The sequence below is a fragment of the Myotis yumanensis genome, unplaced genomic scaffold, assembly GCF_028538775.1.
Source record: "Myotis yumanensis isolate MYYU_CA2020_CCGP unplaced genomic scaffold, mMyoYum1.0.hap1 SCAF_4, whole genome shotgun sequence".
NCBI classification, from domain to species: Eukaryota; Metazoa; Chordata; class Mammalia; order Chiroptera; family Vespertilionidae; genus Myotis; species Myotis yumanensis.
The window spans coordinates 6,183,954-6,200,996 of NW_027223755.1; the positions used below are offsets into that span (position 1 = coordinate 6,183,954).

The 17,043-nt window shown below is 45.2% G+C and overlaps 1 protein-coding gene across 2 annotated transcripts in view; it reads left to right on the forward strand.

Annotated features, from left to right (window-relative positions):
* The window catches only part of FYB1 (FYN binding protein 1), a 136,197-nt gene that overhangs the window by 45,319 nt on the left and 73,835 nt on the right, over positions 1–17,043 (forward strand). For both annotated transcript variants that reach the window (XM_070411795.1, XM_070411796.1), the window contains exon 2: positions 11,791–12,928. In XM_070411795.1, the coding sequence (XP_070267896.1) occupies positions 11,791–12,928 (1,138 nt within the window). The remainder of the gene's footprint in view (positions 1–11,790; positions 12,929–17,043) is intronic.

The window sequence follows — 17,043 nt, forward strand, 5'->3', positions numbered from 1 at the left end:
TCCTGTGGTATTTTTATTCTTAGAAAACCATTTAGTATTTAGAAAATTATAGAACAGGAAGGGATTTTGTGTTTTGTTTTGTTTTGTTTTGTTTTGTTTTTTATTCTAGTCTTTGAATTAACCATAGATGCGAACATTTTTTTTTTATTTTTATTTTTTTTGCTTGTCTATCATCTGGACAGAAAAGTTTATTTTATATGACTGCATTGCCATCTACCTCATTTTTGCCATGGGCCTTCCCAAATCATAGCCTCATTCCTGAGTCATATTGGTTCACACCCTCAGCCTCCCTCTGGTAATGAGTTCCAAGCTAAAGCCAGGTGAACAATAAACACCATCCGAGGGTGACAATGGCTGAACCTGAATGGGGCACTAGGCCTCTGAAATGCTATTTGAATGACTCATCTCACTGCCTCAGTGGATAGTTTAGGGGAAAAGAAACTTCAAATAGTTGTCTGCTTACATATCCCACCCCTGCAGCAACCATAGACCAATCATCAAAAAAGCAAGCAGAATTGTTTGTCTTCTCTTACTTGTTTCCCCTTTCCAGGATGGCTGTGATGTTTCAAAGTCAATCGGATGTTTCGGCTTAGAGCCCCACTCTGTCCCCTGCTCTTGCTCTGTTTTCTTGCTTAGCTCAGATCTGCTATGATCACCTCCATGCGCAAAACAAAAATGTTAACACATCACCTACAGCGATTAGGGATTCTTAGACAGAAGGTCAATTACTAGGGTTAACAGAAAATGTTTTGGATCAGAGGGAAACTATTAAAAGATTTTAAATTCACAATAGTAACTATACAAGAAAAAAAGAAAGGCATGATTTCTATGGATAACTGACACAGAATTTAGAGTCAGAAAACCTAGGTTCAATTCTCCTTCCTACCACATGCTTGCACTTAGTTTAGCCTTCTATCAAAATAAGAAATAACTAGGCTTTGGGATAACCCGATGAGATACTGTATATAAAATTTTGTTTGGAAATGTGATTAACAGCCCTAGCCAGTTTGGCTCAGTGGATAGAGCATCGGCCTGCAGACCGAAGGGTCCTGGGTTCAATTCTGGTCAAAGGCACATACCTTGGTTGCAGGTTCCTCCCAAGCTTGGGCCCTGGTCAGGGCACATGCAGGAGGCAACCAATCGATGTATTTCTCTCACATTGATATTTCTCTGTCTTTCCCTCTCTCTTCCACTCTTTTTAAAAATCAATGTAAAAAAAATATCCTGGGGAGAAGATTTTTAAAAAGTGAATAATAGCTCTAATAATAAAATTAGCAATCCTATATAAATAAATTCAAATATGCAAATAGACCAAACAGTGAAACAACTGAACAACTGAACAACCAGAACAACCTGTCACTATGACATGTGCTGACCCCCAGGGGGGCAGTGCAGAATACGGCATCAGCAGCAGGCGGCAGAGGGTGGAACATGGCGGGCATCAGCCTCAGCAGGATGGTGGAGCAGGTGAGCAGGGGCACCAGACCAAGGCGGGGCGCCGGTCACTGTCATCGGGGTGAGCCTCTGGTGGTTACTGAAAATTCTTTGCTCCTGCACCACGGTCCTGCCTGCCACTTGCACCTGCTGCCGGCGCCGGCCCTGCTCACACCTGCTGCTGGCGCTGGAGCTACCGCTCACAACCACTGCCCCTGTGCCCACAGCAGCCTCATGGCCCACAGTTCCTTTCAAGGTGCACAAATTCGTGCACTGGGCCCCTGGTAAGTGTATAATACCAAACTCCAGAATTTTTTGCTAACTATACAAGTGCACATGTTTGGGGGGCAGACTGTTGAGGTCATTGTACCCTGGGAATAAGTGATCTTAATAAAACACAGACTTTACACTAGATAGTGGCAAAGTGCCACACACCGGAGCTAGGAGTCACAGCACCCTCAGAAGAAATGAGTGGATAGTGAAGACCCAGAGTAGCTGAAGCCGCCACGCACCTGGGAAAGGTGAGGGGGCGTGGGAAAAGGGAGGCTAGGTGCTGAGAACAGGATATACACCACGAAAGGCTAGAAATTTTGAACATCACAACTTTAATGAGAAACGGTGCAACCCACAGTAAAGAGCCATGATGCGAGAGATGAGCAAACTTGCTTGTCTCATGGTGGAGTCTTGTTGCTATGACTTACAGGGGAGAAACAGTGAGGTCAGAGGTGTGAGGTGACTATGTTTTTAACCCTGATTACTCAATACTGAATGCAGTATCTTCAGAGAGTAAAAGGAGAAGAGGTAGAGTGGGAATGGAGGAAGTTAGCGAGAGGGTTTCACATCACCATATTCTGTGGAGTGAGTTTCCAAAATAGTATCCGTCTCTCTTTGTGGAATCTTCCATTATCCTCCATTTCTACTGTCCAGTTTTTACTTTCCTCACGTCCAACTGTGGATCCCGCACTGACAACCAGCTGCCACCTATCTTGATTCATTTGTTGAGTCTTCCTCTTCTAAGCTGTTCTCCTCACACAGGACTTTTCACATGCTGGGAAGGAAGTCTCTAGAAAACCCCACAGCGCCTCATACCCCTGCCCCCACCCTGCTCCATGCAGACCATACACTTTCAGTTTCTAACTTCTCGTCAAGGACAGACGGAACTTGCTGCCCTGACTGGTGTATGTGTGAGTGTGTGTGTGTGTGTTGATGTGGGTTCAGAGGGATTTGGGTGCTGAAAAAAAAGGGAACATAATATTTTTATTTTCCATGTCAAACAGTATCTCTCTGCCATCAAAAATTTTTGTTTCAAATGTCATGTTTTTAGCAAAGTGAGTTTTCTTTTGCTGCTTCATATTATGAAAATAGACTAAGTGCAAGAAATAGTAGATGAAATTAAGATCTCTTTGAGGTGACAAAGTTGGAAGTACAGGGAAAATGACAGGACTTATATTATGGCGTGTGTACGTTAAAGATTACCCTCACATCCAAGTAAGTCATTAGTAAGATATCGATGAAGACAATTTTCAATTATCTCCATGTTCACTAGTCAAAATCTAAATGACTCTCCTCCAATTTGGTATATTTAATTAATGCAGGGTAAGTGAATTATATCCTAAGCAAATATAAACTAAATTTGCTGAAAATTATATAAAAACAGAATAACAAAAATAAGTGGTTTCAGGACTGTTTTGGTGTTCTGTACTCTCTACATCCTGTCACCATTCCATCAGCATCAAGAAGCCAAAAACTTATAGCAAAACAAACTCCAGAAACACATACAAAGTCACATTAACTTCCTCATCCATTTATGCATAAGCCATCAAAGTCAACACTGTGTGCAAAAGCAATTTGGTGGGGATAACCAGGCAGAAAAGGCTACAATTTGTGTAATGATGGTGACTTTCAAGCTCTTGGTCTTTAAAGACAGAGTGTACACAAAAGCCTAACTGATCAGTACACGTGAGAGTTCAAGGTGACGCAGTCTGCGCAAGGTGGGCCATCACCATCTAAGCCAGTGGTTCTCAACCTTCCTAATGCTGCGACCCTTTAATACAGTTCCTCATGTTGTGGTGACCCCCAACCATAAAATTATTTTCGTTGCTACTTCATAACTGTAGTGTTGCTACTGTTATGAATCGTAATGTAAATATCTGATATGCAGATGTATTTTCATTGTTACAAATTGAACATAATTAAAGCATAGTGATTAATCACAAAAACAATATGTAATTATATATGTGTTTTCTGATGATCTTAGGCGACCCCTGTGAAAGGGTCATTCGACCCCCAAAGGGGTCGCAACCCACAGGTTGAGAACCGCTGATCTAAGCTAACCACTCGCTGAACCATCTTGCTTTCTCATTTCAATCTACTCCAGAAGAGAGAACCAGAAGGAGCCGGGAAAGGGTCAAAGGAGCAGGTGCCTGAGCTAACACGCAGGGCATGATGGTAACGCAGGGACATCTGCAGAGGTTTTCTCAGGCCATTTCCTGAGGGAACCCTGAGCACATGGCTCCCAGAGAGACCCCCCTGCTGAGCTCTGCCAGGTGTTTTCTCCTTCCTGCGTTACACCTGAGAGCACAGAGCTGGCCGCTGGGGTTGCCTGCCATTCCATCTCCACGCTCACAGGTCAGGGGTTGTCACAACCAGGGCCAACCCTGCTGCCTCTGCCACCTGCTCCTTCTGCCTGTGCCCTGGCCCAGTCGGCAGCAGCCTGCTCCTGCCCCAACAACACAATTTGTGGTGAGAGGCATGTTCCCACATCCTCTTGAAGAGGGGCCTGGTGCTGTCTCCAGCCTCAGAGGCTCAGCCAACTGGAATCCTTCACAGAGCGTTCGCCATGGAGTAGAGACTGTTAGGCAGAGAGTTCGTAAACATAGATCCGTGACTGGGGTTCAACACTCTTTAAGAAGCTTAGGAAATCATTTCTCCAACAGTTATCTCTGGGCTCAAGCGTGGTGAAATTCAAGTCGAGTCAGCCCATCAACCACTATGTGTGAATGCGTGACACATAGAGTTCATTCTTGCATTATTGCTTATTCGTTATTTTATTATTTTCCATATGAACAGCTGTAAACCTAATTTTCCCCCACCCAGTATTCTGGAAAGAAATGTGCCAGCTATCAGGGGAGTGCTTGTTTGGGTGGGTGGTGGCAGAGGGGTGCTTTTTTGAGGAAAAAAAAAAATAAAACCAGGACCCTGCTTTTACATCTCATTGGGGAAACAGAGTACACACATTTAAGCATATAAATCTTTAGACTGTGTTGATAAGGATGAAAAAGTTTAGTGCAGTTTTATTATCTATTAGAGGCCCAGTGCATGGATTCGTGCACCATTGGGGTCCCTCAGCCTATGGGGATCGGTGGAAAACAGCAGTCCTACATCCCCCAAGGGATGGATGTAGTAGTGCACGGAGTGGCAGGCGGCTGGGGAGGAGCCCGAGCCCAGGCTGGGTGCCGCGCCACTCCCTCTCGTCCTGGCCCCACTGCGCCTGCCACCGCCACCACTTGGTAGGCTCACTGCCACTCTCCGCACGCCCGTCCTAGGGTGATACTGATGCGCTCATGACCAAGAAGCGGCCAAGGGCTCGCACCTGGTCAGTTTCGATGCTGGTCCCTATCCTGGTCCCGGTCTGGATGGGGGAGGGGTGCACAGGGGGAGTGTCCACAGGAAAGGCAGCCGTGAGCCTGGCATCTGGCACCCCTTGGTCAGCTGAGCAGCGCTCCCACCGTGGGAGCACACTGACCACAAGGGGGCAGCTCCTGTGTTGAGCGTCTGCACCCTAGTGGTCAGTGCGCATCATAGCTACCAGTCGACTGGTCGAGCGGTCAAACAGTTGCTTAGGCATTTATATATATAGATGGTGGGACTTACCATCTACCATCAAGTGCTGCCTTTCAGCCAACTTCCATTAACTTGATTTTCACAACTAGAAACAATTAGAGTAGTTTTGTTATGTAATTGCTAAGAATAAAGAGTTCTTAAAAAGTTGATTTTCATATTAAAACTAGTGGCTTGGTGCACGGATTCATGCATATTGAAAGGAAATTAATTAGAAGAAATATTTTAATATCACTATTCGCCCTTTCTCTATAATAGAAGTGTCAACCAAATTCACGATCGACAATGACAGATCTAAACCACACATGCAGTTGGTTCCAGCGAGAGCTTTATATGGATCGCGCATGCACGAGTCAACGTTTATTTTTAAATTGCCAGTGCGCGTCATATGTACAGGCTGGTCAGTTGGTCAACAGACGGATGGTCAGTCACTTAGCCTTCTATATATATCTATAGACAGTTCCCTTTTCCAAGTTTACTAGGTATAGCAAATCAAGTCTCTTTAGAGAAAAAAGACAAGTTACCGCTCTGCATGTGTGTGTGTGTATGTGTGTGTGCACGTGCACACATTCAGAGGACATGATCATGAGGAACATAGCTATTGCTTTGTTTGACCTAGACAACATAAACCAGTGAGGCTGAACATTATGGCAGCTCAGACAGCTGCTTGAGTCTATTACACATTCTTACCAGCCTCTTTTCTACCTCAGGGCCGATAAGTTATCTGGCTTTACAAAGAACCTTGTCGCTTCCCAGTCTTTTTGTGATACCTTCTGGTCAGTCCTTGGCCGAGTGGATCCTAAGTGTGAACAGCATGAGCTATCGCCCCGGGACCCCTCACCTGCTGATTCCCCTCTTCCATACACTTTGATTCCAATTTCTGATGACTGGGCAAGCCTGGGACTCGCTTCCTGGAACATTTTCTCTTTACATCTGCACCTCCTTACAGCCTCATGTTATCCCCTGAGGCCACTACTCCTGGGCTCCTGTTCCTGGAAACAGTGGCAGTGGTAACCAGCATTTCAGACCAAATAAGTTAGGGGTACTGACATGTTATCTATAATACTAAAAGCGTAATGTGCTAATTAGACCGGACGTCCTTCCAGACAACCTTCCAGACGAACCTGTGGCTTCCCGGGTCCTGGGTGCCTGCCAGCAGCTGGAGGGAAGCCCAAGTCCCAGGTGCTACTGGCGGCCGGAGGGAAACCCGGGTCCCGGGTGCTAGAGGGAAGCCAGTGCCAGCAGCCAGGGGAAGGAAGACCTACTCTTGCACAAATTTCGTACATTGGGCCTCTAGTCCAACATAACAATAAAATAATTTAAAAAAACCCACACACAGCAAAATTGATTAATGATGAAAGAGAGACAGAGACAGAGAGGAAGGAAGGAAGGAAGGAAGGAAGGAAGGAAGGAAGGAAGGAAGGAAGGAAGGAAGGAAAGAAGGAAAGAAGAAAGGAAGAAAAAAGATATCAGTTTGGGTAAACTATTGATATTTCCTATCTCTTAATTAAAAGCATTCATGCAATCAAGTGAAATTTTCTTCTCTTTTTCCATGGGCTTTATCTAGGGAACATTAAATGAATTATGAACTTGAGGTGTGGTTAGAAATAAATGATAAAGATTTATTCAAGGGTCTTAGAGTTTGTAGACTGAGAACACAGCTAGGCAAAAACCCAGATGTTCCAAAGAAGAAAGAGAAGTCGAGTTTTTACTGTAAAAAGTGCATTCTTGAGAATAATCAGTCCTGCATTTATTAGCCTGAGATTGGTCCAGGGCAGTGATCAGTCAGATGTCAGTCAGTCTGGATGAGGGATGCCAGGTGGCCTAGAGCAGTGGTCGCCAACCTTTCGGACCTCACGGACCACCAGTGGTCTGCGGACCACCAGCTGGCGACCGCTGGTCTTGAGGATGGGTACCAGGAGCTCTGGTCATGGGCAGTGGTCTGGACAATGAATGGCAGATGGCCTGGTTAGGTGAGTCCTTCAAGGGGTAGTCAGGTTGCCTGGATGTTTGATAAATGTCCAGTTATGTATGCAGACTGTGTCACAGTACTGGAAAAGGTAAAAAAGCCTAAGTGCCAGGCTAGTTAGAACAAGAATACAGTCTGTCCCCATGCCTCAGCCCTCATAGTGGGAATAATTCAGTAGCTTGGGTAAAGGGACTCCAGGTTATATACTCCCTGTCTTCACTCTTTCCTCAGGGAAAATAGCAGCACCCCTAGCACGGCCCGTTCTCCTCATGCTTTAATGACAAGAGTGACACAAACACAACTTAAGGGGTGAACTCAGGCTTCAAAGTTATTTTATATTCATTCCGTAGCCACGACCATGGATGTTTTTATTTCCTGTGTGCTTTATAAAATGACACTCTACAGAAATGAGACTTTTGAAGATAAGAAACTTTAAAAACAATCTCTAGTTGTAGCCTTCATATTATTTAGTTTTTATTTATAGGTTTTAGAATATACTCTATTATAAAAAATGAAAAGCAGACTTTTGTACAAATTGGCAATTATAAAAATAGTCACATGGACATAAAGTACAGCACAGAGAATATAGTCAATAATTTTGTACTAACTGTGTATGGTGTTAGGTGGGTACTAGACTTATTAGAGTGATCCTTTTGTAAGTTATATAATGGCTAGTCACTATGTTGTATACCTGAAACTAATATATTATATGTCAACTGGAATTGAAAAGATAAAAAATATATTATTTTTAAAAAGCAAACATTGCCCTAACTGGTTTGGCTCAGTGGATAGAGTGTCGGCCTGTGGACCGAAAGGTCCCAGGTTTGACTCCAGTCAAGGGCATGTACCTTGGTTGCGGGCACATCCCCAGTAGGAGGTGTGCAGGAGGCAGCTGGTCGATGTTTCTCTCTCATCGATGTTTCTAACTCTCTATCTCTCTCCCTTCCCCTCTGTAAAAAATCAATAAAATATATTTTAAAAATAAAAATAAAAATAAAAAGCAAACATTGATAAGCTGTCTTCATATCACTGTTATACAATTATACATTGTTCCCACCCTATTTTCTAAGTAAAAAGAGCCTTAGAAAATGAAATGAATGTTCAACCTACAATGAAGTCAAGATAGGAGAATGTAAAAAAAAAAAGTTAAATCAATTTTGACTTTCTATCATTAAGGAAGAAATCTGGCTAATATTGTTCTGATTAATGGTTAATCTGGGTGTTAAAATTTTATCTAATAAACTTATTAACAGTGATAATTACAAAATAACCTCTAAAGCTAAGCAGTCAGTATAAGTGATTAAATAGTTGTAAGTCCAGGCTACTTGATTTGCCAGACATATTAGTAAGTTCAGGTGTTTTTTACCATTTCTTCAGTAACAACATAAGAACTTGCTCTTTCTTAACCTATCCTTTAACATCCAGTGAAAGGTTTCAGAATGTGCATAAACTAAACTCAAACATACTGACTCTATTATGTTATCCAGCGGTATTTGCCTCAGTTATAATTAAAATTAGGACATAACAGTAACAACTATAACTTCACAACATGGTCACCTGAAGGAAATGATGTTATTGTGATTGGTGAATTAGAAAATACAATGATGGCGGACAAGCAATTCTTGATTGCATAACATTACACACAGTAACCCATGTAATCCTCTTTTGGAAAACAAACCCTGTAAGAAATAGATACAGTGATTATTTGCATCTTATGGGTGAAGACAGCTTAGTAGGTAAATTGCATGGCTAGTAAGTGGGAGAGTCAAGGTTTTAAGCCAAGTCGATGATCCCAGAGCCTGGGTCATTAACCAAGACGCTGACCTGCCTCCTGGGCCTGGCTTAACATCTGAGACAAGTTCCAATGGCAAATCAACCACTTCCTTCCATATTTTCTAAATTAAAACCAGGACGTGTTTTCCTGGGGTTTCCCCCATGAAATTCGAGATGTGAAGTTGCTAGCACTAAGTAGGAACTCACTTACATCCCTTGGTTTCTGTTCCTCCCCGACCTGGAGGAGGAGGTGGACTAGGTGATTTCTACAGCTTGACTTGCTGCATAAAAAGAGCAAACCCTCCTATGTACCAGGCACCTTTCCATGTATTTATGGATACTTATTTATTTATTTATTCTTCCTAACAGCCACCCTATCACAGGGCCTTATTCTCACGACAGAGGTGAGCAGATGAAGGCCCAGGGAATTTCTGTTCCTTGCCCTAGATTAAATAGTTAGGAAGATTCAAACCCAGCCGGTCTGGCTCCTGAGCCAGTGTTATTAACCACTCTGCCTTGCAGCCTCTTGTTACAAAATCTAGAACAAGTTATAGACCTAGAGTAAGTCTAGAGTGAAAGCATGCTTCCCCAGAAACAGACTTTCTTCCAGATGGCGAGCAAATTCTGGTGCTGACACTTCTTTCTGCTGCTCGTGCTCAGGTTTGAAGTTCTCTGCAGCTTCCATCTCCCTGGAGGCATAGGACGGTACTTGTCTTCTCCTCCCCCGCAGTCCCACCCCCAACACCCAAACTCTCCCTGGTCTAGGCCTTCAGAGATCGATTGGATAGACTGAGGACCTGAGGGAAACATGGGGCTCAAGAGGCAAGGTAGAAAACATGATGTTTTCAGAGACTCGGCTATCGGGTAGTAAACTAAAGGAACAAAATTCAAGCTGGAAACTATTTCTCTCAGCTGGTTTTCATCACCTGCCCAGGTTCCTTACCCCCAAATACACACGGGCTGCATTTGGGCAGGAGACAAACTCCTGCCGAGGGCATCATTGCTTTGAAAATCACTGTTCACAGGATTCAGCTCAGTGCCCACCTGCATTCCCCAAATCTATATGAAAAGCCTGGCCTTGGCCCAGGTGTTGTAGGGACACAGAGAGGAATGAGACAGGTTCTGGGTTTCGGAGCCTCAAGGGACCTGAGTCTGCATCCCTGTGCCCACAGTTCCTGGCTGTGCGTCCGTGAATGTGCTGCTTCACATTCCTCATGATAAGAGTTCCTATCTAATGAGCCCCTGCTGTGGGCCAGGCAGGCACTTGGCAAATTCCATCTCTACTGTGCATGACAATTCCGGCAGGTCTGTGTCATCAGCCCCATGTTATAGAGGATGCCGCGGAGGCCCAACTAATAAACTCGGATTCCAACCAAGTTCTCATGATCTTTCCACTACGTCCCCTTGCAGTTTTAACCTCACTTTTCTTTCCTGGGAAATGGAGTTAGGTATTGCCATCCCCCCTAAGCAGGAGATGAGCCACACAGGTACAAGCATGATTCAGAATCAAGTACACATATGTACACACTACACGATGGTTCCTACTATGATGAAAGGAAGTCACACTTGTTTCACATGTACAAGGGTCTGAGGTGATACAGCAGTTAGGAGGACAGAGCAAATCTCCCCAACCGGACAGGGTCTGGTTTTGTGGTATTCAAGTGGTCCCTTGGGAGATGAGAAGTGCTTGGGTGTGTGGCAATGGGTGGCGGGGGTGGGAAGGAAGGAAACGTTTTCTAGGTGAATTTGAAAGCACGGAAATAGAAATGGTGATGGCCACATGCGTATCTCCAATGTGTGTGTGTGTGTTTTAAAGCTTCAGATTTTCAAATGTTCTAAAAGAACTAGAATATTCTAGAACTTGCTTTTGAGAGACAGACCAAACACACTATAAATTCTACCAGATTACGTGGGACTCTACCCACAGAGAAGGCTGAGTGCCTGCTCTCTTTACTAAGCAATAGACAAGGAGGACAGACACTCTGAGAAGGAGTGACCGGTGTCATTGTAGAAGAGGCAAGACCGGAGAAGCTAGAAGTCAGGACATGAGACTTCCCAGCCAGTCTCTGCATCCTGGTCACCTCCCCTGAGTGCCCCAGACTGTGTCCCCTAGACAGGATCAGTCCTGATGGAACACAAGCTGCCCACTAGACCTGTTCCAGTTAAATCGTTAGCATGAAATAGAAAAGTCAGTAGGAAAACTCTTTTTATTACTTACACATAAAATGAGTGGGTATTTCTGCCACGTCTCCCTGTTAGCAGACTGACCTGAAATGTGGGTGGTCAAGAGAACTCCTGCGAACCACAGAGATGCTGAGCAAGGCCATGCACAGAAAACACGCAACCCACGGGCTTACTTTCATTTTTTAAGTGCAGTTTCTATTTAAGTGGCTCATCAGTGAAATATGGGAGAAGTCGTTTGTTAGAGACTCCCATATTTTTTCGAGTGAAATAAAGTAGACAAACACGAAGGGAAAGGTAAATTCAACAAGCTGGCGAGAGAAACAGTGGCAGGAAAGGGAAACAATGAGTTGTGACAAACAAAAAATGAGCATGTCGGTCTCAGACATCCCCAAAAAGTGCACGCACACGCGCCCTCCCCCTTCCAGAAACTCTCACAACTTATGTTGCCATAGAGGAAGGCCAGTGTTACAATATCTCGCTACCCAATCAGCAGCACCGCCGGCCTCAAACCAGGAAACCCTGTCAAGTACAGCATTTTCAACTGTGAAGGGCGAGCTGTTCTCACTGGTTTTTGTTCCCCATGCTTGTAGGATGGAAAAGCAGATGTGAAGTCTCTCATGGCGAAGTTCAGCGCAGTGGGCGACCCCACGGAGGAGGTCTCGGCCAGCAGCCGACCCTTCAAGGTCACCGGGCAGAATTCCCCCTCAGGACTCCAAGCCAAAAAGAACTTCTTCAACAACCAAGGAAATGCCAGCCCTCTGACGGGACCCAGCAACGTGCCGAAGTTTGGGGGCCCAAAGCCACCTATGGGGGTGAAACCTCCTCCTGAGGAGAAGCCGGAACTGGAGCCTAAGCCCCCATTTCTGAAGCCCACGGGAGTGGGCCAAAGATTTGGATCCCCGGCCCCCAGAGAGCCCGAGGGGAGAGCGGCCTTTCTGAGGCCCGTCGGCCCCAAGCCCAACCTGCCCAGAGAAGATGCCAAGCCCGTGTTTCCCCGGCCTCCTGGGAACAAGCCGTCGCTCCACGGTGGTGTCAACCAAGATCAAGACCTAAAGCCACCAGGCCCAAAGCCCAGGTTTCCCCCTGCAGCCCAGGAAAGCGACCAGAAGCCAGTGTTCCCTAAGTTGTCTGGGGTGCAAGGCAAGTTTGTGTCAGCCTCCCAAGACCAGGAGCCCAAGCCCCTCTTCCCCAAACCCCCCTTCGGCCCAAAGCCATCCCCCAGCCTCGATGACCCCCATGAAGGTGAGAGCCCCACTAAGAATGCGTCTCCACTCAGGGGACCCTCGGCCCCCTCAGGAGTCAGGTCCAAAACAGGCTCTTTCAGGCCAGCGAGGGAAGACCCAGACACGAAAGACCAAGGAGGCGAGACGTCAAGTTCACCTTTCCCTGGAGTGGTCCTGAAGCCGGCCGCCAGCAGGGGAGCCCCGGGCCTCTCCAGAAAGGCCGAGGACAGGAGAGAAGACAGGAAGGTGGATGCTGCTAAGAACGTGTTCCTGGGCAAGATGAGCCAGGAGGAGCCGCCTGCCTTGCTCCCTAAGACACCTTCTAAGGTGACGATGGCTGGGCCCTGGGGCCAAGGTCAGGAAAAGGAAAGGGGAGACAAGAGTCTCACCACCCCTAAGCAGAAGCCCCTGCCCCCCTTGGCTGTCCTGGGCCCCCCTCCACCGAAGCCCAGCCGACCCCCCCACGTGGACCTGGCCAAATTCCGAAAAGCTGCTCCTGCGAACAGTAAGTGCTTCTCTCGTTTCTACTTCATGCGTTTGCTTCCCCAGCAGCAGGCACCTTCTCTCCAGGGGGAAGCTGGTGATGAGGAAGGATCCATCCCCAAGCTGCTGTGGGGGTGACAACCTCTTTGGGATGGTTTGGCTTTGGTGTGGGATCTCTGAGAGGGAGGGCTGGCTTCGGGGGGTGGAGGCAAACTCACCCATTTGATTTGATACGTGGTTTCGCTTAATGATCATCTTTTCATTGACTTCCTTAGTTTGGTTTCATTTCTGTTGAATGGGACGGTGGTGTGTCACTTGTACTACCACTAAGGAGTTAGAGGGACAGATGAGCCAAACCCTAAGGTGGCGATGCTCATGTGGGGGCGATTTTGACACCCCGGGGACATTTGGCAGATGTCTGGGGGCACTTTTCATTGTCACAGCAGGAGGGTGCTACTGGCATCTACTGAGCAGAGGCCAGGGTCACTGCCACACACCCTACAATGCACAGGGCAGCTCCCCACGACAGGTATCCAGCCCCAAATGCCAACAGTGCAGGGTTCAGAGACCTCCTCCAAGGGACTATAAATGCCCACAACTCCATCATGTTTCCTAAGCCCAACACTCAAATAAGAGGGCATCGGAGCCCTTGCGAAACGGCACTTTCTGTTTTATGTCCAGCTGCTTCCTATTTCTCAATGTAAAGCTCTCCGAACTTCTCTGATTCATAAAGTAATACATAGCTCGGATAATAAGCCAGAAAAGGGGTACATTCTTCTTCTGGGGGGACAGCACACTTTCTAGCAGAGAGGTTACCACAGTTCTATGGCACATGCCATCATTTGATCCTGAGGGACTTGGTAAAGAGTTGTAACTCTGCATAGCCATGAGAGAAACTCACTTATGCCTGAAATGATGAGTATTTTAGGCAAATAATGTGTAACTGCTGTGTATTGGGAGGGCAGGGCTGGTGTTGACAAGTGATCACACCACTCTTGGACATATTTTTTTCCTTACAAAAGCATGATCCGATTAAAGCTGCTCTAGGCATAAGGTTGTTCTTCTTTTTTGGCTTCATAGAAGTATTTTGCAATCAATCTGTGATCTTCCTGAGATCAGCATTTTCAGTGTTGATCAACAGATTGGTGACCCAACCTGTCGTTAATCTATCATGCCGAAAGCAGGTGTGCAATGGGCCCAGGATCTGCACCTTCTAGAGAGACTCAGGCTTGTTGCACTTGTGTCCTCCTCATCTGTCACCTACCCATTTCAATACTGGTCCCTAATTCAGAAATGTTCGTCTGGGGAGACCTTCTTCAAGGCCCCTTCTTGCCTCTCTTTCCTAGTTTCTCTGTATCTCAGGTGTTAAGACGTGCTGTCATTCGCTCCATTTCATGGCTCTGCTTCACACCAAGGAAACTGTGCTGAGGCCCAGCAGGAATCCCTGGGAGCTTGCTCCCAGTCCTCCCTCGCTGTTTCCTACCGGGATTTGGGGGTGGGACCTCGTTACCTGGTGTCATGCTATTGAATGAGTTCTCACAGATGCTAATGGAGTCCTCTTGCTGGCTCTGCAGTCCTGTCAAGGTCAGCATTGAGCTGATTATCAGTGCAATGTAGCTCCCAGGGACCCAGGCACAATTGCTCAGTATTGGCGCTGATTCTTGCCCTTCTCTTTCCCTTTACAACCCTTTCCCCACCGTCCTCACATGCCTCCCCACTGCGCAGGTCCCCACCATACCGTTTGGATTCTAAAACCTCTCATCAGTGTACCCCACTTCCGACCTCTGGGCCCTGGGTGTATATTATGTTCCAAAATGGACCCCATTCCCTCTTCACCCACCTTTTCACAAATCAGAAGTCAATCCTTAATCTAAAGTGAGCTCCAGCTGGCGTCAGGATAAAGCAATCTGTTTCATAAATTTAAACTCTGAATAACATCCCTTTAAAGCATTCACTTTTTTCAATTTGTTTTTAAATAGAAATCACATCTAGCTCAAAAACACAGCAAGTGTAAAAAGGTGTAAAATGGAACATCGGGAAAAGGTGTCTTCAGTCCTTTTCTGCCTTTTGCTGGGTCTTCCCAGCCTCAGCCCCACAAGAACAACCACTCTTCTACTTCCCCCTCCACCCAAAGTTTGTTTATGTTTACACAAACAAATAGAAATACAGATACTCGCCACCCCCTGATTTTTACTCAACAAGTAGAATATTATATGCAATGCTCTGATCTTTGTTTCTTAAAAACACTGATAAATCCTGTATGTCTTTCCACATTTTACTGAGAGGTAACTGATTATTCTTTAAGCTGCACAGTATTCTGATAACTGGATGACTCACCTAATTAATTTAACAGTTCGTATTGTTTCCAAACTTTTGCAGTCAGAACATTATACAGAAAATAGTCTTGAATATGTATCATAAAATAAGCATTTATTTTCTGAACACAGAGAATTTCTTAATAGGCAGATCTGCTACCCTAGCTGGTTTGGCTCAGTGGATAGAACATCGACCTGTGGACTGAAGGGTCCCAGGTTCGATTCTGGTCAAGGGCACATGCCTGGTCAAGAGCTCAATCCCCAGTGGGGGGTGTGCAGGAGGCAACCGATCAATGATTCTCTCTCATCATTGATGTTTTTTTCTTTCTCTCCCTCTCCCTTCTTCTCTGAAATCAATAAAAAGATATATTTTTTAAAAAAAAAAAGTCAGGTCTGCTGACTCTGGATCCTACCACTACTATTTTCCTTAATCATACTAAGCAATTTAGCATTCCATCTAGGAAGGTTTAAAAAAATACCAGGATTAGAAAGCATATAGTGTCCAAATTAACTAAAGCTTCATCAAATCATTTTGTAGGCTTTCAAAACTCTAAAACTATTTTCTTAGCCTTCCCACCTGAATCTTTCCCTTCAAGATTCATGTCCAATTCCTTAAACCTCATCTTCAGATCTACCCTCCATCTTTATCATCTTTGTCCAATATAGTAACCATTAAAAATATTTATCCCTTATTGAGGACATGTTATATATCTGATACTCATTACCCTGTTAATGCCAATAAAACGGGAATTGTGTGAGGTTAGGTAACCTGCCCCAGGCTGCACTGCGACTGAGCAGCAACAGACCCTGTCCTCCCTCTAGAGCCCAGGTCCCCATCACCACCCTCCCTCCTGGGCTCCCTCTCTTGAAACACATGATAGGGATAGAATGAGATAATAAACTAAGCATAAATGAAACCCAAAGAATCCTCATTCTTCTACTTCTCTTTGTCTTTTGGTTGAAACGAGTCTTTTTTTTTTTTTTTTTTTTTTTTTTTTTTACTGTAAATACCACTATAAGCTGCATGAAGATAGACCAGTCCACTTAATATTATTTATTTGGAGCCTAGAAATAAAATATTTGTTAGTTGCTCAGGTTTGTCTTCCCACCAGAATCTCTTTAATCAGAGTTTAAGATTAATACTCTCTGTAGCTTAGCAATTCCTCTTTCAACAACTAGATAACCCTTGCCAATAGCCTGGCGCTCAATTGAATTGAGTTTCTATGCAAAATGAATAGTATTCACAGAGTCCTCATTGTAGATTTTCAGCTGATTTTCTTGTAAACCAGAAGCTTGAATATAACATGGTGCTTTTCTGAATATGGAGCTAATACCCTATCCAATGTTTTTGTCATATTCCCCCTGCCCGCTCCCCCAAACCATTACAGGTTACAAAAGGCCCAACATTTTTTAAAAAATCCAAAATATCTTTGAACTAACATTTCTCCTGGCCCCTTTCAGTTCCCAGGCCGGTGGTGAAAGGACCTCCTCCCAGCGTCCCGTGCATGCCTGGCCTGCACAGCCTGGGTTGTGAGGAAGCCCTGGCCATCTGTGGTTTGTGTGTAGGAGTGAGCAAGCTCTGCTGGAAAATAGTCCATCCAGTTTTGTTTTGTTTTTTCCTAGTCTTGTTCTTAACACTGGGGAGAACGTAAGACTTATCTTTCCTGTGTTGACTGTAAGAATGACCAGTGAAGCATCTTGACAATCGAAGGGGCAAGGTCAAGTTCCAGATGGCTTAGCAATGGGCTAATGGGGTGACTGACCCCTCCTAAGCTACTAGTGGGTCACTCTATACATGGACAGCGGTTTTGAACCAAAAGGC